Genomic DNA, 19218 nt, shown 5'->3' with positions numbered 1-19218 from the left:
CGCGCACACAGGCACACAGCGCAAGGAGACCATGAGAACCATCTGCACTGAGTTCCTGAACTCTGGAACTGAAGTGGCAGCACCCAAGCACCCCTTGTCCAGGAACCCCCGCAGGCGGGAGGCGGGGCCTGGGGCGGGGCGTCTTCTGGGCGGGGCCTCGGAGGGGCGGGACCTAGCGGTCTATAAAGAGTGCGGAGCGCGGCGCGCGCCCGGTCTAAGCGAGCGCGCCCCTGCTTCTAAGCGGTCGGGACTCTCGTGCTTTCCGCTAGGCCTCCAGCCCTTTTCTACTCCGCGTCTCGCTCGCTCTCCACTCCCCAGTTCCCGGGCCTGCCAGCGTCCCTGGCCACCTGCCAGCCCCGAACCCCAGTCCTGCGTCCCCAGACTGCCCGCTCCAACACCAACGCAAGCTCCGCAGGCCGCGCGCCGCCATGGGGGTGGAGGGCTGCACCAAATGCATCAAATACCTGCTCTTCGTTTTCAATTTCGTCTTCTGGGTGAGCAGCCACTGGGAACTGGGGACTGGCGAACAGTCGGCGGTCAGGGTGGGCAGTGCGCTAGGCCCAATTGAGAGGGCGCAGCGCGGCATTGAAGTTGCGGCGCCACCTGTGGGCTCCGTGCGCCGGCCTGGGGCCTGGCGCCCCTCGCCAGTGGGGTTGGGGCCAGGAGCTGAGCTTCCAGGCCTCTGCTCGAGGGTCTTCTGGGCTGCGGAATTAGGGGTTCGCTGGCCTGTCGCCTTTGAGTGCTAGGAACCAATGCAAAGATCTGCGGGTTAGAGCCACGTAACCCGGAGCCTTCAGCTGTGGAGGGGGTGTAAGCACCCTCTTGAACGCTGTTTTGGGGACCATCCTGCTTCGCGAGCACTGAGGGGGCTCGAGAAGGGCGGGATCTTGGCGCCCCGCCCCCATGATCTCATCGTAGCCACCGCCCCTGGATGGGCGGCCTCGAAATGGTGGGGGCACACTCCGTACTTGCCTTGGAGACGTCCACCCCACTATTATTTCACCCTACTATTATTTCACCCTTACTTGCCCTCCAGCTTGGTATTGACACCCAGGGAGGCTCGAGCTCTGGGCCTAGAGAAGGACAGGGTGGCCCGCGTGCGCTGCGCAGCATGCCCCAGTTCCTGCCCACCCCGCTGCTGCCCCTCCTCCTTGTCTGTCGTCTCCCGCACAGATTACAGCCCCTGGACTGGCCCTTAAGGTTCTGTGGAGGCTTTTGAGAGAAGAGGGGTGTGCAGTTCTGAGTTGGCGCAGACCAGAGTAATGCAAAGATCTGGAGTCTACACAAATCAGGGGCTTGAGATCTTTTCAGACATAACTGGGCTCTCCACTTTGGAAAGAGGTGCACACCCATTTGGTCATCTTGGAATGGAGACTTGGTTATAGGAAGGTCTCTAGGGGTCCGTTGGTCCTGTCTTTATTGCTGGGGAGTGACCATTGGTGGTGTGTGTTGCTTTCCATTTCCTGACTGGCTTGAGAATGAGGAGTGGTAGAGTCTATCAGACTTTCCTGCAGGGATTTGAGTGGGTAGTGCTGGCCATCCCCCCCCCCCCCCCCCCCGCGCAGTGCACAGACTGCTCTTCCCTCCATCCTCCTTTTTCCCATGAAGAAATGAGGTTCCGTGGAAACAGTCTGTCTCTAAAGTTGAAGAGCGAACTTGTAAGATGGCCCCTAGAGTGAGTGTGTAGGACAGGGGACACCTGTTTCCTATCTTGGACTGCTGAAGCTCCAAGGGTGGGTCAGGGTGGGGTAGGGAGCAATAAGACGTTGGGGATGGGCAGAGACTGGACTGAACTCAGCTGGGGCTATGCTGTATGACCTACTGAGGAGACCCTGGTTGTCAGTCACAGTGACCCCAGGGAACAGCATGGGTGATGGGGTTAATCTTTCTCTGTCCAGGCATGCCCTGGGGTCGTGGCTGGGTAGCTGTGTTGGTTAGTGGTGCCTTCTCTGAGCCGTGCAAGGAGTTAAATACACTCAGGAAGTCCTTCCGCTGACCCTTGAGCTCCAGATGTGGGATGTTAGGAACCTGCAGGGTATTTCTCTTTTGGCCCACCCACCTGATCAAGCTGGTAGCCCCTCAGTCTCCCTGGAGAGCTAGGTAGGGCTGGGTGAGGCTGATTGTTTCCCAGGCAGCTGGGGTGGAGTCCCAACATATCCCTGGTGGGTATTCTGTATTGAAGCTCCAGGAAACTGAAACGTCCTGCTCCCAGAGGCCTGCTTACTGACTGCAGAACAGTGCAAACCATACCCTTTCACAATCCCATGGACCTCTCCTCCCCACCCATGTTGGCCTCCACAGTGGTCAGGGATCTGGGGCAGAGCCAGACCACAACTGGCGAACAGCACCCTGGCAGAGGGGCTTCCTCTGTGCCTTGTGTGGCAAGGCTTGTCCTGTGGCTGATAGTTTCCTGATGCCATGAAGTTGAACGTTTGGGGAGCCCCACCCCACTGCTCTGGTTCTCAGCCTCCACTTCCTCCCTCTAAAGCGAGAGTTCCTGGGGTCTCTCTCTCTCCTGGGATTGTGGGCAGACTAGCTAATGCACTCCAGAGCGGAGCAAGGGGCTTGGCATAAAAGGAAGCTCAGGAAATGGATGCTGGGCACAGTGTCCAACAGGGAGTTGGGCCAAGGAGAGCTGAGTAATGGTGTAAGAGGTGCCTGGGGAGGGGGCTGAGAGGTCCTGTGGGCCCATGATGGGTATGGAGGCTAAGGGTTCTAGAAGTGAGCTTTGGTTGACAGTAAATGTCTCAATGGGCACTTTTTAAAATTTCCAGCTTACAGATTAAAGTGGCTTTTCTGTTGGAGGGGATATCCCAAGCGCCCTAGACTGCATACTCATGCTCTTGTGCCCAGCAGTCCTCCTTTAAGACCCACACTTGACCTATCTTGTTCAGAGCCTACTTTGGGACCATCAGAGTTTTGGACTGCCAGGATCCATGGGACAAGACACAAACCTGAAAGATGAGCAGTGAGCAAATTCAGCAGAGGCCATGTTAAGATGCTCTTAGAAGCTGGGTGGATACCTGTCCTCTGAGACAGGTCTGGGGTAGAGGGACCCATCTCCTGAATCCTGCTGAGAGTAGGGCAGGAGAGTAGGGGATGGTGTCCCTGTTTATCACCCTGCCAGCCTATGTCCTGGGATGGGCTTGTAGGAGGTTAGTGTGATAATAACTTCATAGGTATAGTGGGATAAGCGGGGGAGGCCACCGGTCCTCACTGGAATGGGAGCTGTGTTCCTTGCCCAGAACTGGCTGCTCCTCCAGCCTAAGGCTGCTTGGTGGCCCCCTTCCGGTGGCCCAGCCAGCCAGCCCCACCACAAAAGGCTGATTACAGCCTTAACTGGCATTTAATTCTCCAGACGGCACATGACTGTCTGTCACTTAGCTGTCTGCTTTCTTCCTTCCGGCAGAGGGGCTGCAATCCCTGTGGGCTCAGGGTGGAATGAGGACTTCCTGTGCCTCGGTTCACCTGTGGGAGAGCAGACTTCCCTTGTTCCCCCAGGCTGTGAGCTTACCCGACTTTGGGGAAGACTGGGCTGCCCGGGAAGGGGAAATCTGTGGTCAGTCCCTGGGCTGGCTTCAAAGAAGGATGTCTGCGCAGTGGAGAGCACAGAATTGGAGTAAAGAAATGGGAAGCCTTCTGGCAGCCTTTGCTCTGGTTCTCACACACGGCTACCTCATGATAAGAGCCCTCACCCTATTCTTTCTGGACCCTTCAGGCTTTCTCTTAGCGCCTCCCCCTAGTTCAGTCTTGTTTCCTCAAATGGAGCGTCTGCTGCTCCGGGAGGTTCACCAACAGCTGCCAGCCTGGATTGCAGCACCCAGAGTCCAGCAAGGGGAGGAACCTCGGTCATAAAATCAATAGGCTTAGAGTCCAGGTGCCCCAGGGAGATAGTAGGCAGTCATGCTTGCACACAGGAGAGGGCTCAGGTGGGGGTAGGGTGGGGTGGAGATGTGGGGAAGTCCAGGTGCCAGTGGCTCTGGCCCTAAAACCAGGTAGGACATACTGTGAGTGCCAGGTGTCCCTGAGGCTCTATAGGTATCTCTTTTGTTTCTAAGACTCTTGCTAGAGAACCAGATGTCCCGAAAACTGGCCTTTGGTGGCCTTCAACTGTTAAGTAGGATGTACTGTGACCTGGCATGCCAGTAGCCTTCCAGGAACCTTTTGACTGTAACCTGCCACCCCCCCCCCCAGTACCTTCCCTACAGTACATAGGCACACACTATGCCTTTCAAAACCATTTGGGTTCCTCTGGGGGACTCTACCTTTTGGGAAGCGGTTCACAAGGGATTAACCAGTGATCAACTGGTGATCGGAATCCTGCGCTGGCTGCCAAAGTAACTACAAGGGGTGTACAAGGAAAGAGGGCACCTGCTTTCCTGCGTGTGAAGTCTGGGGAGGGCTGCAGGGTTGGGAGTGCAGGGAAGTCCGTTAGAACCCAGGTGCCCAGGATTTTATTATAGCTCTAATTTACCGTGAGTTCGTAATCCAGGCCAAGAGCCAGGCAGTTAGGGCAGAAGGGTGATAGGCCCCCCAGTTTGCTGTGCTTCCTTTGTGCTATCTCTCAGATCACTCCACACAGCTTGGGTCATTAGCACTTTTCTCAGGGTGGGTCTGTGGCATCTGTGACTTGTTTACCTGTGGTCAGGCATCAATGTTGGCTCTGTACTGCAGCTTAGCAGTAAGGTCCCAGTGGTATTTAAAGGTGTCTGGTGTGGCAGGTGCAGGAATGAGGAAGCCCAGGTCACCTGTACTCCTGAAATTCTATCCCAGAGTTCTGGAGTGGGACCCAGTGTGGCAAGGGCTTAGGGTGTGTGGCAAGCACATACTGTAGCTGCCACCCACCCACTAATACTTACCCACCCTCTTACAACTTCCCTTAGCTAAAAGTCCCCATCCTAGGGGCATGGTCTAGCCTTGGGCCCTAGTAACAGTCTTCCCTGTACTCTAGAGACTATGGTAACCTAAAGTAGCACTCTGCTGGGCTGCTCTCAGACCCTGGCGAGTGATGAGAGGTCTGAGGTTTTCAAGCAACTAACTGTCATGTGAGGAAGTGGTGGGATGGGGTAAAACTGTACCCCACTCTGCCACCTCGTTCCATAGTCAGAGTGGGCTGTAAGACTGTGCCAGCCCCACAGCTTTGCCCTGGGACATGGTTGGGCCAGAGGACCATGCCTAGCCTGGTGCAGATGGGTGCTTCTTGGTACTGCTGGTGGCAACACCATAGCTACATAGACCTGTTCTACCCACTCTTTCGTCCCCTGCCTCCTTTTGTGCTTCTAAGTGGGTACCAGTCCCACCTGAGCTTTCTCTGAAGCAAACAGCCTGGCCTCCCTGCCACCTCTGCTGTTGTCATCTCTGGCCAATCACTGTGGCCATCTGGGTCCACACAGTCTCCCTTCAGGGTCTCATGAGACCCTGGCCTTCCTAGAGGAGGGCAGGTGTAGAGTGGGCGGGGAAAGCTCCTGCCAGCTTCTCTGGCTGAGGAACCTTATAGCCTGGACCTGGAAAAGGCAGAGCTGGGATGGCCCAGCCTAGTCTCCTGTACCTCAAGACAACAGTGTATCCTCCATGGCCCTGCCCCCTCCCCAGCCTGTCAGTTGGGCCCCAGAGCTAAGCTTTTGCTTTGCCACCTATTTTTAGACGTTAGGACAGTGGCTTCCTGAGGCGAGGGGCCTGTGAAAGGAACCATGCTTCCTGGCCAAGGCAAGGATTCCTGCCCTTCTCTTCAGCTTCCTTCCTGAGCTTCCTTTGGTGAACTGCAAATCTTTACCTCCTAGGAAGGCCTGAGCAGGATCCTATATCTCTCAGAGAGGAATCTGGCCTTGTCCTCATCCTCCATGGCCTGACCAGGCCCTGTCCTCCTGTTGTGCCTGAGCACAGGGACCCAGGTTGGGAGGGCAGCACCTAAGTCAGCTCTTTCCATTGGCCTCTTCATCTTGCCCTTTCCCCGGCTCCTAAAACCTGCCCGATGGAGCCTCTTTACTCTGACTTATCCCAGCTGCCCAGGGAAGCCTTTTGCCCCCCTGCCTTTGATCTTCACAGTCTCTGCCATCACCAGGGCGGTTCCTAGACCCTCAGCACCTTCCAGTTGCTTAGGTGGACAGGCGCTTTCTGATGCACCTTCCGTTGTGCACCATGTACCTAGGAGGCATGGAGCAAGCCCCAACCTCGTCTGCCTCAGCCCTTGACTCTTCTTCCAAGATGCAAAAGGTCACCTAAAGCAACAAGCTGATGTTACAGTCAGCCTTCCGAAACATGTGGGGTGTCTGGGGTGACCATTCAGACCTACCAGGCTGGTGACAGGAGCTCTGTCCCTTCCTGGTGGGGTACGTATGCCCCCATCTGAGGTCTGGCCCAGGGCTGGCAATGGGCAGCTAACACAGAATAGAATGCTGCCCCAGGCCTGTTCCCTTTCAGTCACTTCTGGGAAACCACAAGACCAGCCGGGCAGGGACCCAGCGTGCTTGGCAGCTCCTCATCCTGTTAAAGTTTGAGTCTGTTATGTGTTAGTCTTCAAGGAGGAGGAAGCAACATAATCCTGTAGAGAGTCATGAATGCGTTCTTCTGTGCTGTGGAAGGCGCTCCAGGAACCTGGGCTTGCCACCTGGGTGCTTCCCACCCCCACCCCTAAGCAGAAGGTATCGTAGGCTGTAGAAGCAGGTGGTGGACCCACCTGGGAAGAGAAGCTTTGGGCAGAGGCATCTTTGGCCCCTGAGTGGATGCATGAAGAAATCCCAGGTTCGTTGGTAAGGTTCATTGTGGATCACCTCCTCAGCTCTAGCAAGAGCTAAATACAGTGACGTCATATGTTGCAGCCTGTGTGTGTTACTCCCCCTACTAACAAATGAAGGTGAGGATGGAGGAGGTTGAGATGGGCCTGAAGTCCCCCAGCTCAGATATGACACAGCTAGAGGTTTGGGACACCCTTAACCTTACCTGTGCCTCTGTCCAATGGCACCGCTCCATATTTCCTTTGACACTGGACTGGTAGTTCTTTAATGGTGTGAGTGTTGCCCAGTTTTTGCAGATCATTCTAAACTATGGTTCTGTAGACAAGATATGTGCCTCTCGGATTGCTGCTAGTCACTGTGACACCCCACAGGCCTGGGGAATGTGCTTGAGCACAGCCTCTGACCTAGAGACGGGACTGAAGCTGGGGTTAAATAATAGTTTTCTGTAGCTGTGACTGACATATGACATAGCCAGCATTTACACCCCGTGAAACTGTTAGCACCATCGGAAGAGTGAATGCCCAGAGCATCCTAGGGCCCTTTGTGGTCCCTTCCATTACTGCTCCCCCCAGCACTTCTGCTGGGTTATCACTGCACTACCTTGAATGAACTTTGAATTCTGCTTTCATATGAACAGAGTCCGGAGGCACCAACTGCTTCATCCCCGATGGGCCCCTTTCACTCAGCACCTTGACCCGGCCGCCTTGCGATCTTGTGGGTCTGTCTTCTCCTTGTGATGGACCCAGCGCCTGTCCTTTAATCGATCAGGAGACATATGGACTGCTCTATGCTGAGCTGTAACAGGGAAGCTTGAGAAACATACACACCTGCGTGTAAAGCCTGAGGCGCTAAGCTGGCTGGTGAGGAGGAGGCGCCAGCTAACTTTCTCAGAAACGACAAACTGCCCGCCGGTGCAGTAGCACCACGCCACCACTCCTCACCCCACCCCGCCACACCCAGTGGCAATTTGGGCTTAGTGGGTAGATTGGTAATCTCCCTGTGGCTCTTTGGAGCCTCATGATGTCAGAATGGTAGTCCCACTCTATACTTGAGGGCCCTAGCTCGGTGGATGCATATCTCTTACCATGGAGTCTTAGAAGTCCCTTGTCTGTTTTGGTCATGTGAGATAGTTACATTTTGAAGCTAAGGTTCGTTTCCAGCCTCTTACTACTTGAAGACCCCCGTCCCACCTTCCTGGGCCCCATCATTTTCCTAGCACTTCCTCTACTCCAACCTAGAGCAGTGGGTGGAGGGTCACTTTGCTGGAGGCAGCCAGCCAATGCCTGGCATTCCTTCCTTGCCCTCTCCCACTCATCTCTGGTTGACTCTGAGACAATGGATGAGTGGCCAAGTCTCCCATTCCCCCCTGCCTCACCTACCCCCCAACCCCACTTCAGACCTGTCAGGTAACATGAAAGACTGAAGCCCAGAGACTTCTCTGAAGTCAGCTTCCTGACCCCACCTCTTCCATAAAGCTTGGCTGTAAGTGGTGGCTTGGCCAGACACCCACATTAGCAGGCTTTGGGGCTGGACTGGATATCATCCATTACCCACTTCTGCCCCCAGGTCACAGGGAATATTCTCTATCAGTAGAGAAGTCCGAGTCTGGCATGGTTGCATGCCCATCTGTTTACAGGTAAGCACACAGACTGAGGAAGGCAAGGTGACCCACCAGCTGCCCCTCAACTTCTGTAACTATTGGGGATTTGTTACCATGGGGTCTTTTGACTACAGAGGGAAGCATGGGGAGCAGGCATGTCACCTAGTCCTTCTGCTCTGGAACATCTCAGAGCGACCTCTGGACCAGTTCTCAAACAAAATATATGACGTTTCAAAGCTGCAAAGGAAGCCAGGTTACCAGGGCAACTCAGGCCGATCACCTCCTCCTCTCATGCCAGTTTAAGAGGAGTGTTGCCTGTTATGGCCTTCTGCCAGGCCCTACCCTCCTGCCTCTGTTGCCCCAGGCTGAAGGCTAGCCTCTTAAGGGTGTCTAGGCACAGAGCTGCCACTGTAAGGCTCTAGAAGCTCTGGGGATCCCCAGCATCACTAGGACCTTTGCATATAAGGGCACTCTCAGGGTCCCAGCTTTCATGTCATTTGTAGGTTGGGCACAGTGTGGCTTTGATTGCTGTACCACAGACCCTGTTCTCTCAGGCTTTGGTAGAGGTTGAGGGCTCATCCCTCCTTAACCAGAGTGTGAAAACTGAATTAAAACTTACAGAAGAAGCTAAGAAACCACAGGACCCATGGGATGAGGGTACGAGGTGATGGTGTTCTGCAGAAAGTGGTCCCTAGCTTCCTCTCTGAGGGCTAGGCAGAGGACAGGATCCTAGGGTAGAAGGAGGTAGGTAGGTCCCACAGGTCCTCTTTCCAGAACCAGTCTGCTTGGGGATTCACAGGATCTTTCTTGAGCTTGTGTTTTGATCTGGATCCCCAGAGAAGGAAGTGGGCCACCTGGTTAGTGCTTTTTTTTTTTTTTTTTTTTTTTTTTAAATCAGGCCCAGGTTTTGGTTTTTGTTTCCTGTTTGTGCTGGGCAGATCCATTGACCCCTGCAAGAAGAGGATGCCTAGAAATGGGGAAGAGACTGCCTCTTCCTTGGTCTGTCCTGAGGGCCACCTCCTACTTCCAGATGCTCTATTATAGGGCTTCACACAAATTCATGGTAGGAGGTGCCCTGCTATTTCCCCCGTGGGGCCTGATGACATTACATTGTCACCCCTCTTCTCCTGGCAGGGAGAACTTGGCATCCCCACCACAGGGTTCCCAGTACCCTGTCTGTGGCAATCCCTAAGCAATCTCAGGACTATTAGGACAGGATACCTCTGCTACACTTCTCAGATAAACATATTGCATGGTTGACCAATCTGGAACTTGAGATGAGTAGAAAAAGTGGTTTTGTTTTGGAAACAAGGTCTCTTATAGCCCAGGTTCATCTCAAACTCAACATCATCCTCCTGCTTCCCGTCTCTCAAGTGATACCAGGCATGCACCACCAAACCCAGTATATGTGTTACTGGGGATGGAACCCAGGGTTCCCTACATGCTAAAGCACTCCTATCGACGGAGCCACATTTTCATCACAAACCTTCTTGTATTTGTCATGCTGTGTTGGGGTACACTTGAACTCTGTTCTGTAGTCACAGCTCAGAGAAGCTTGTGGGCTGCAGGGCCCCAGTGGACAGTGGCTCAGACAATGGACAGACCCCCACAACTAGAAACGATGGCTCTACATGATAATTGTGGTAGGATTCTGTCGCCCCACGGTGCTCTGGCCTCTGTATGACATTGTTCCTGGTTTTTTTCCCAGCTGGCTGGAGGCGTGATCCTCGGTGTGGCTCTGTGGTTGCGCCACGACCCACAGACCACCAGTCTGCTCTACCTGGAACTGGGAGACAGACCAGCACCCAGCACCTTCTATGTCGGTGAGTAATAAGGAGACAGGGTCTAGTCACAAGCTGAGAACAGTCAGGGTGGGCTTCCAGGAGGAGCCTAAGGGTCTTGAGTTTGGTGGGTAGGGCATTAGAACTGGCAGTGGCCTAGGCCTAGTATGTGCTGGGCAGGGAGGCTGCCCACAAGAGGGGCTCTTAAGACTAGAAAGTTCACTTGGGTATAGTGCTGCTAGGGACCCCACAGATTTAAGACTTGGCTAGGCAGAAGGAAAGCAGCTGGGTGGGGCAGGAGCCTTGTGAGACCTTACTTATTTTAACATGTGCATTTCTGGTGAACCTCCCTGAGCAGGGTGGGGCTGGATGCCTGGGCTAGCAACAGCTGAGCTCCCAGGAGTCCTAAGTTGGGGAGGGCTGGAGACTGGGCAGTCGGTAGATGACTCAGATGCTCCCCCCACCCCCAGCACACAGGCCAGACTGCTACACCTGCCTTATTAGGCTGCCTGTGGGGGACTGAGCACCCTCCCTCCCAAGCAGGGAAGGCAGAAAGAGGGATGCTGTGCTATGTTATGCTATGCTACGCTAGGCTATGCTGTGCTCAGGGAGGCAACTCTCCTCCTTTCTCTCTGGGAGGGGGACTTGGCACCCTGGGAACTCCAGAAGTCTTTGGAGACATTTCTGCCTTTTTACAGTTCCTAGCACACATCAGGAATTGAGGTGGATTCTCCCTCTTGTGTGGAGCCTAGAAGGGGCTTGGGAGACATGCTTGATGGCTGGGGTGGTGGGGTGGTGTCAGGAGGTCAGAAAAAATCAGTATTCTCCCCTTCTACCCTCGTGTACCAGGGCAGCCAAGGGCTCTGGTCACACTGTGGTTGGCTGCTTTTCCTTCCTCTCTGTACTCTCCCCACAGCCTTCCCACAAGTGGAATGGTCAGATTAGGGTCCAGGCAATGTACAGGGAAGGGGCAGAACCTGGTCTCCTTTGAGGAAAGCCATTAGGAATAGTAGTTTGCAGGTCTGGGTGTTAGTGGGGAATGTCCTACAAAGCTATTCCTCCTTGGATCTGGTGCCTTCAGAGGAAAAGGATGCCCACCAGCTCACATGGAGACTGCAGCCTGTTGTGTAGCAACTGGTGTGGGCATCTTCACAGGGGTGATCCGGGCATCAGAGACAGGAGGAGTACTGACCGGTGAAGGACTCTTCCTGCCCCTGGGCCTTCCACAATGTGAATGCTGTGAGGCTGGGCCAAAGCTCCCACTTTGCACTGATAGAAGGAGAGGCTGGGTACCCTGCAGAGCCCAGATAGGGTGGCCTAGGAAGCAGGCAGGTCTCTGTCCTCATGTTGTCACCATAGTCTACATCAGGGTCCAGCTCCAGAGCTGCTCAGTCACCTGCCTTTCTGTGGTCATGGCCTCCTGGGCACTGAGGAAATAGCCTCAGGCCCTGAACTATGCGGCAGGTTGGGCACTGAGCAGCAAGGCGCATGGCCTATGGGTAGGAGCTACTCTGGCTACTATCTCCCTGCTCATTTTGAATTGGCTTTCTGGAGCCCTCCACTGCCCCTGAACTGAGCCCTGCTGGGAACAGATGTGGCCCTGACAAAGGCACTTTGTCTAGTTCTTAGGAGAGTTGGTTAGGGGCATAGTTAGCTGTTGGTCTGGGGGTGAATGCCCAGGACGCCCCATGCTGGGTGAGTGTGAAGGCAAGGGCAGGCTATGCCAGTAGCCAACTCCAGGCACCTCATCTCAGGCACACTGGTGTATAGCCGTTCTGCTCGCCTAACTCTGAGGACAGGAACCTGTGGGCGGGGCGGCTGGACGGCTGACAGAAGGACAGGGGCAGCCTGAGCAGAGCACTTAGCACCTGTCACATACACTGGCTGGGCTGTGAATATACAGGGGAGCACTACAGACTATACCCCAGGGCCTTCAGATGGGGCATGTGCTAGGCCTAGAAGGGTCTGTAGGCAGTCTTGGGACAGCACCTGTGTTAGGTACCCTGTGTCCATCCCCCTGCTGAGCCTGATGTAGTGACAGAGAGCCTACTTCATCTTGAAGTTGAGGTTTCGGGACCTAAGGACGGTGGTCCGGTTTAAGTTTCTCTGCCTGTCTGGAAGCCAGTTGCTAGGCAGCCCTGGTGGGAGGCTTTCCTTGGACCAGATGTGTTTAGTGAGGTCAAAGGAAACCAGGCCCATGATCTGGCCTGTTTCTAAGCCTGGCAGTAGGTCCTGGCTATGGCGCCTTCGCCCCTGGGCTGGCCAGGCAGGGGACAATGGGCCTGGCTTTGTGCAAGGAAGCTTGGACTGCCTGGCAGTGTTGCCGTGGAGACTGGGGGATGGGCTGCGTCTGCTGAGGGACCAAGAGCTGGAGGGCTCTTCAGAGACACAGTGGTCTTTCTCAGGGCCTGAGGGGTACTGTGAGCACTGAAACAGGGACATGGCCCAACTGGTGCCTCTTGGGTTCCAGTGCTCCCCTGTATATTCACAGCCCAGCCAGTGTATGTGACAGGTGCTAAGTGCTCTGCTCAGGCTGCCCCTGTCCTTCTGTCAGCCGTCCAGCCGCCCCGCCCACAGGTTCCTGTCCTTAGAGTTAGGCGAGCAGAACGGCTATACACCGGTGTGCCTGAGATGAGGTGCCTGGAGTTGGCTACTGGCATAGCCTGCCCTTGCCTTCACACTCACCCAGCACAGGGCATCCTGGGCATCCACTCCCAGACCAACAGCTGAACCCAAGCTGCTTCCCCATTTCATGCACCAAGATGGGTAGTCCATCTCAGCCCTCTATAGTGAGTGCTAAGAGTTCCTATTCTCGAGTGCAAGTAGTGGGGGACCAGCTACAGGGCAGCACATACCTGTGAAGTACAGATCACCTGTGTCCTCTGGACACTGAATTGCTTTTTATCCTCTGGTGGCAGTGGCAGTTCCTCTAGCAGGACACTGAAGCACAAAAATCTCACATTGCCAAACCCTGCCTGTTGTGGGTGTGGGTGCCCCAGACGCTTCTGTCTCAAACAGTGATGCATGCAGCCTGCTCACTCAGTTCTTTCCCCTCTCCAGGCATCTACATTCTCATTGCTGTGGGAGCTGTGATGATGTTTGTGGGCTTCCTGGGGTGCTATGGAGCCATCCAGGAGTCCCAGTGCCTGCTGGGAACGGTAAGTAGGAAGGGCTGCAGGGCTGGGGAGTAGGGTGTCTGACAACCTCTGTCTTCCCCAAGGTTTTGGTCTTTCTCTTTGATTTCTATTGAGTCTGACTCTGAAGACTCATATTGACAGAGGGAGTTTCTCTTTAGAAAAGCATAACCTCCAGAGGGGTATCTTACCCCAGAAGCCAGCCTTAGAGGTCCTGGCCACAGTAGCTACTGGTGGAGCCAAGTCCCAGGTATGTCTTCTAGAGCTTGGCTAGCCAGTATCAAAATCTTGGGAAGCTGAAGCACACTTCATAGTTTAATCTTCCTGTGTTTGTACCATAAAGGGGGTAAGGAAACTGAGGTCAAGGTTGGGGGGCATATTGCTACATGTGTCTCTCTGAAGGCTGTGGACACTTAGATTTGTCAACTGCATCTCCTATACCAGCTGCATCCTGCAAAGCAGGGATCAGGGTGAAGCCATGAGAACTTAGGCATCTGGGTGCCGAGCTGCATCCTTCGTCTTTCATGGTTCTGTGTGGTTCATTAATCAGGACATGGTTGATGAATATGATCATCCCCTTTGGCACATAGTTGTTGATCGTGTGGGCACACATAGAGGACCATGCTGAGATTGCTGGTCAAAGCTCTGACCTCTACTTTCCCCCTAGTTCTTCACCTGCCTTGTGATCCTGTTTGCCTGTGAGGTGGCTGCTGGCATCTGGGGCTTCGTAAACAAAGACCAGGTGAGCCTAGGTTCACTGGGGAGGGAGATATGCCCTTTGCTCAGGCAGCAGGTGTGGACTACTCTGAGCCCATGGGTTAGAGGGTGCTTTTCAAATTTTGGTTCTTGCTGGTAGAAGGGTCTTGGGAGCTCAACAGAAGAGGTGGCATCAGGGGAAGCCGAGCGCTCTTGATGGTAGTCCCTGTGTTTCATGTGACTGTGGTTCTCTCCAGATCGCCAAGGATGTGAAGCAGTTCTACGACCAGGCCCTTCAACAGGCTGTGGTGGATGATGAAGCCAATAACGCCAAGACTGTGGTGAAGACCTTCCATGAGACGGTACAACTAGGCTGGAGCGGGGAGGGCAGGTTGTAGGAGTTTTAGCATGTATGATCTATGGAGATGAGTCCTGTCTTCCCAGACCTCAGAAACAGGACAGGGCAGGGCTAAGATTCTCCTCTGATTTGTAGGTCCCCAGGTAGAAACCTAATGGGCCTCATTTGTCCAGGGCTTTGGAGGAACAGGGTTCTTGAGTAATGTGACAAATAGAGCAGGCCAGCTCCCAGATGTTTTTGGATGTGATGATGTGCCATGTGCCATAACTTTCTCTTGTCTCCTGAAGCTCCTAAACTGATAGTGATACTCTTGGTCTCTGCAGCTCAACTGCTGTGGCTCCAACGCACTGACCGCGCTGACCACCTCTATAATAAGGAATAGCCTGTGTCCCGCAGGCACCAACGCATTCAGCGCCCTTTGGAAGGTGACATGGAGTGGGAGTGGGCATCATATCCTGGGTGGTAGGTAGGTGGTGACTGTGGCCAACCAGGAAGATCAGCCCTTCAAGCAGGGCATCAGAGAGGCATCTCAGGGAGTGGGGTGCTAGGTCCTGAGAGCTTGGGTTTGCCCCTGCAATATCCTGGGAAATGGCTCTCTTGAGTGGTCCCTTATACATACTAGTGACCCTAGGGTACTAGTGAGGTCAGAAGCACTACCCTGTAATAAAGAAGGCCAGCAGGTCCATGTGTTTTATTTTTGGATGGAAGATAACCTGTGGGACATAAGCCCCACCTCTGAGTATGGTGGTGGCTGTGACTTAGCCACTCACTGTTACCACCCTCTGGCCATCCCTGCAGGAGGACTGCCATCAGAAAATTGATGAGCTCTTTTCTGGGAAGCTGTACCTCATTGGTATTGCGGCCATCGTGGTAGCCGTCATCATGGTGAGCACAGGGCCTGTTTGGTGGGTGAGTGCCACCCCTCCCAAGCAAGGTCCTAGGTGCTGACAATGCCCCTCTCTCCCGCAGATCTTCGAGATGATTCTGAGCATGGTGCTGTGCTGTGGCATCCGGAACAGCTCTGTGTACTGAGGTCCTTCACTCTGTACCATGGGGACCCGGCAGTGCCCTGCCCCTGAGTGACCAGAGACCTCCTGGGGGGCCATGGCCTGTGTATATATTTCTGTATTACTCTGCTACACTTAGCCTTTGAGGGTTTGTTTTTTTTTTTCCGTTCTGAACTTTTCCTGTTACCTTTTGGGGGCTGACATCACACATAGGTGGCGTATGTGGGGATATAGGGGTGGGGCTGGCCCTGGCTTGCAGGGCCCTGTTCCAGGACCCCTGGGGAGCTCTGCCTGCTGAGCCAAAACTCCATAGCTACTTGCACAGAGGCTATGTAGCTGAGTTAGAGGGCCATGTCCACCCACTCTGCCCACTGTGGGTCACGTTGCTTACATCTTTTTAATCCCTGTCCCTTTCCTGCCCCCATTTCAAAAGCTGGGTTTGTAAGCACTCTTATGCCTTCGATGCACCTATTCTTTCTAACGTGTCACCTTCAACTGTAATTACATCTTGAAACAGTCATTTAATAAAGGAGGAGAAAATCAGGCATGCTAATGGGACTGCCAGACCTCTTCCTGAGCCAGTGGTGTTAGAGACCGGGCTAGCTCTGAACTTTGCCAGGCACAGGGTGAGCAGGTCCAAGAGAGGCTGTGGAACACAGTGGGAGGGAAGGGTTGGGACCCAGGGAGCACTTTATGTGAGTACTCCCTCGTTTCTATCTCCCTGTCCTAGGAACTCAGTGCTGACCTTATACCAGCCTTGACCTCATTTCCACTCATCTGTTGGCCATGCCAAGTCATTGCTGAGCAGGGTAGGCGGAGCCACACAGCAGGAAAATTCAGCACAGAATGTTGGGGATAGGCTACAAAAACACCCCACCCACCCCATACCCCTTTTGAGGGACCACACAGCAAAGGTTAGACCACTGCCCCATCCCTAGTATCCAGGTGCTTAGAAAATGTTCTACAGAGCTGGGTGGCTCTAGCCTGTGGTCTCAAGGAGTAATAGGCAAGATGGAAGCCCACTCAGCTCAGCCCTGTGAACTGAGGGTCAGGCTAAGCAACCTCCTGGGCACCAGCAGCTGCCACCACTACTGCCTTTTCTCCTTTGACTCCTGTCTGAGCCCTTCCCCCAGCCAGCTGGCACACTAAATTGGCCTCTAGGGGAGAGAAAGCCTGGCTAAGATTCAGATCCCAGCTCCTAGCAGCCTCCCTGTAGGCTGATTTGTCAGTGAACCCCAAGCTTGTACTAGGGCGTTCTGGTCTCGACCTCCCCCACCCCCGTACAAGCCTGTTCCCTGCTTGGGTAGGCTGCTGGTCTAAGGAACCCTTTCTACTCTTTATGTTGTGAAGCACGTGGCCGAGGCTGTTGAGAGGCCTGCAGCTAGGGAAGAAGGAGCACGAAGCAGCCCACTGTGTCCTCAGACCCTGGTCCCCAGGCATGCGAGAGGACAGCTCCAAGCCTGGAACAGGATTATGTGCGGCTTTGAATAGTGGGGTCCCTGTCCAAGCACGGATAGGCAGAGCCCAGGGGAGCGACCTCGAATCTCTGCAGCCCCGTCAACTAATCGACACTCCGGAGCCCACAACGTCTCTAGATTCCAATAGCCAACTGAGACTTTAGTCCCACCCCGCTCCAGAGAGCCAACGGAGCACAAGACCGGCACCACTTCCGGTCAGGAAACTAGTTGGCGCCCGCAGTGCGTGGTGACGCACTTCCTCCCTATAACGAACCCGGCTCAGGCGGGTTCCGACAGGCGGCGCTGGAGGCCTCAACCCTTTGCGACGGCCAGAGTGTTATGGGACTCGAGGCCCCTTGGCTCCGCCTCTTCCTCTTTCGTCAATTCCGGGTAGATTTCCGTGTCCGCTCTGGTCTTCGGTGATGTGCATACGTAAAGGTTACACCTCCTGTTGGGCATTGGTCCATTGCCTTCTGGGTGTTGTAGTTCCTTATGTACTAAAGTCGTGCCATTCAGACAGCCGGAGACTCGGTTTCCCAGAAAGCCGAGCGAAAGTGGGCAGGAACCACGGCCCGAATCCCGCGGAAGCCGCGGGACTCTACTGGGAAAGGCCGCTGGGTATTGCAACGTGCACGGAATGGTGAGCGTCGGCGTCCTTAGAACCGCGGGACTAGGCCAGTCCCCTGACGTCGCTTCCTCCGGACCTGGCTGGGTAGTCCTTGCGGTGGCGGTGTGTACCCGGAGAGGCTGTGCTCTCCTGATTTAAAGCCTGTCTCTAGCATCTCCCAGTGCGCATCCTTTATATGTCTGCACTGTTCTGCTCTCATGATTGACTCTCTTCCTTAACCCTATCTAACCTGCAGCTCCACAACTGTGCGCGTGTGGACACACTTTAGGCACTCAGCTTCGCGAGTCCGTCGCCCGCCTGCATGACCGGGCAGCGCCTGACTGTGAACAGAGGCTCCTACCACGTAGTGGAGGTGAAAGAGGGGAGCCTGAGAGGACACGGAGGGGGCGTGGCCTAAGTACACCCCTTACGGCGAAACTTGAGCTGTTTCGCTACAGGTGTGGGTGGGTCCCAGGTCGGCATGGCGGAGGCGGAGGCTGGCTTGGAGGCTGTGGAACACACCGAGGATGACACCCTGCCTTCTGACACCGTCTCCCTCAGCGACTCGGACTCGGACCTCAGCCTACCTAGTGGTGCCGAGGTGCAAGTCTTGTCCCCGGAGAGGCTTTCCGGCGAAGCCCAGGAGGATTCCGGCCCTGATGACCCTCCCTCACCCCCCACGGGTGTCCCCACCACCCCAGTCCAGCCGTTCCACCTCCGAGGCATGAGTTCCACCTTCTCCCAGCGCAGTCACAGCATCTTTGATTGTCTGGAGAGTGCAGCCCGGCAGGCACCGCCCTCTGCGTCCCAAACCAGTGTGACTGACAATGGCAGCTTCAAACGGCCTGTGACTCCCCCAAGTCAGACTCCGGCAAGGAACCTGAGCAGAGTGCATGAGAGCACTGGCCCAATCAGGGTACCTCCTGTGCCGGATTATGTGTCACATCCTGAGCGTTGGACCAAGTACAGTCTGGAAGATGTGGCTGAAGTCAGTGAGCAGAATAATCGTGCTGCTGCTCTGGCTTTCCTGGGCTCTCGCAACCAGGCATCCCCTACAGACTATGTACCCTCCTTCAACCAGGATCCCTCTAGCTGTGGGGAGGGGAGAGTGGTCTTTACCAAACCAGTACGAGGCAGTGAGGCTAGGGCTGAGAGGAAGAGGATCCTAAAGAAGGTGGATGTGTCAAGTGCTGGGGGTGAGGCCTCTGTGGAGCTGGCCCATCTGGCTGGACATGAGGCTGAGGAGTGGAGTGGCCACCAGGGACTGCAAGAGGTAATGGTACCTTCAGGAACTGACCACCCTGGGTCCTCATCAGACCCCACAGTGATGGAGGCTGTTGGTTTCCATGGCAGCAAGAAGCGGAGCAGAGAACATTTCCGGAACAGGGACAGTAACCCTGAGGGGCCAGGGTCTGAGAGAGGCCCCTCAGTTTGACTACAGTGCTATCTCTCCACCTCCTCACCTGTCCAGCTCAGGTGGGAGGGAAGCTGTGATGTGCAACAGCCCTGGCTGGGAATGTGGGACCTTGGAGGCCCTTGTGCCCCAGTGTCCTGGGGTGGACAATAAAGGTTTGGGGTATGTCTTGGATTTTGTGGATTTTTCTGGGCCCCACTCAAAAGATCTGTCCTTGCCACCTGACTGCAGGCCTCCATCTACATCGGCCTCATTTTGCCTTCCCCACTCCAGTGGGAACTGTTGTGAAGGTTTGCCATAGTTGTTTTCTTTTGCCACTGGTGAATCTACCCAGAGGGACTGGGCTCATAACCATGCCCAGCCTTGTGCCCCCGATGGTGATGGATGAACATAATCTGCCCCCTGAAACCAGCACAGCCTCAGCACTAGG

The 19218-nt window shown here is 54.8% G+C and overlaps 2 protein-coding genes across 3 annotated transcripts; both read left to right on the top strand.

Annotated features, from left to right (window-relative positions):
* The first annotated feature begins 202 nt into the window (after positions 1-202).
* On the top strand, positions 203-15863 carry Cd81 (CD81 molecule). The gene is made up of 8 exons (XM_048458449.3): positions 203-494; positions 10043-10157; positions 13176-13273; positions 13917-13991; positions 14203-14307; positions 14627-14728; positions 15102-15188; positions 15273-15863. The coding sequence occupies exons 1-8, from the start codon at positions 429-431 to the stop codon at positions 15333-15335; spliced, it is 711 nt and encodes a 236-aa protein (XP_048314406.1). The 5' UTR covers positions 203-428; the 3' UTR covers positions 15336-15863.
* A 139-nt stretch (positions 15864-16002) lies between these two features.
* Tssc4 (tumor suppressing subtransferable candidate 4) lies at positions 16003-18962 on the top strand. 2 transcript variants are annotated; one of them, XM_048458448.3, is made up of 2 exons: positions 16003-17407; positions 17631-18962. In XM_048458448.3, the coding sequence occupies exon 2, from the start codon at positions 17856-17858 to the stop codon at positions 18807-18809; it is 954 nt and encodes a 317-aa protein (XP_048314405.3). In that variant the 5' UTR covers positions 16003-17407; positions 17631-17855; the 3' UTR covers positions 18810-18962. The 2 variants fall into 2 exon arrangements, with proteins under 2 accessions (XP_048314405.3, XP_048314404.3); XM_048458447.3 differs by having other exon boundaries at positions 16003-17497.
* Positions 18963-19218: the final 256 nt, after the last annotated feature.

This window comes from Myodes glareolus, chromosome 7 (assembly GCF_982192425.1).
Source record: "Myodes glareolus chromosome 7, mMyoGla1.1, whole genome shotgun sequence".
In the NCBI taxonomy this organism is placed as follows: domain Eukaryota; kingdom Metazoa; phylum Chordata; class Mammalia; order Rodentia; family Cricetidae; genus Myodes; species Myodes glareolus.
Note: the sequence above shows the minus strand (reverse complement) of the source record. Positions and strands in the feature narration are given on the sequence as shown.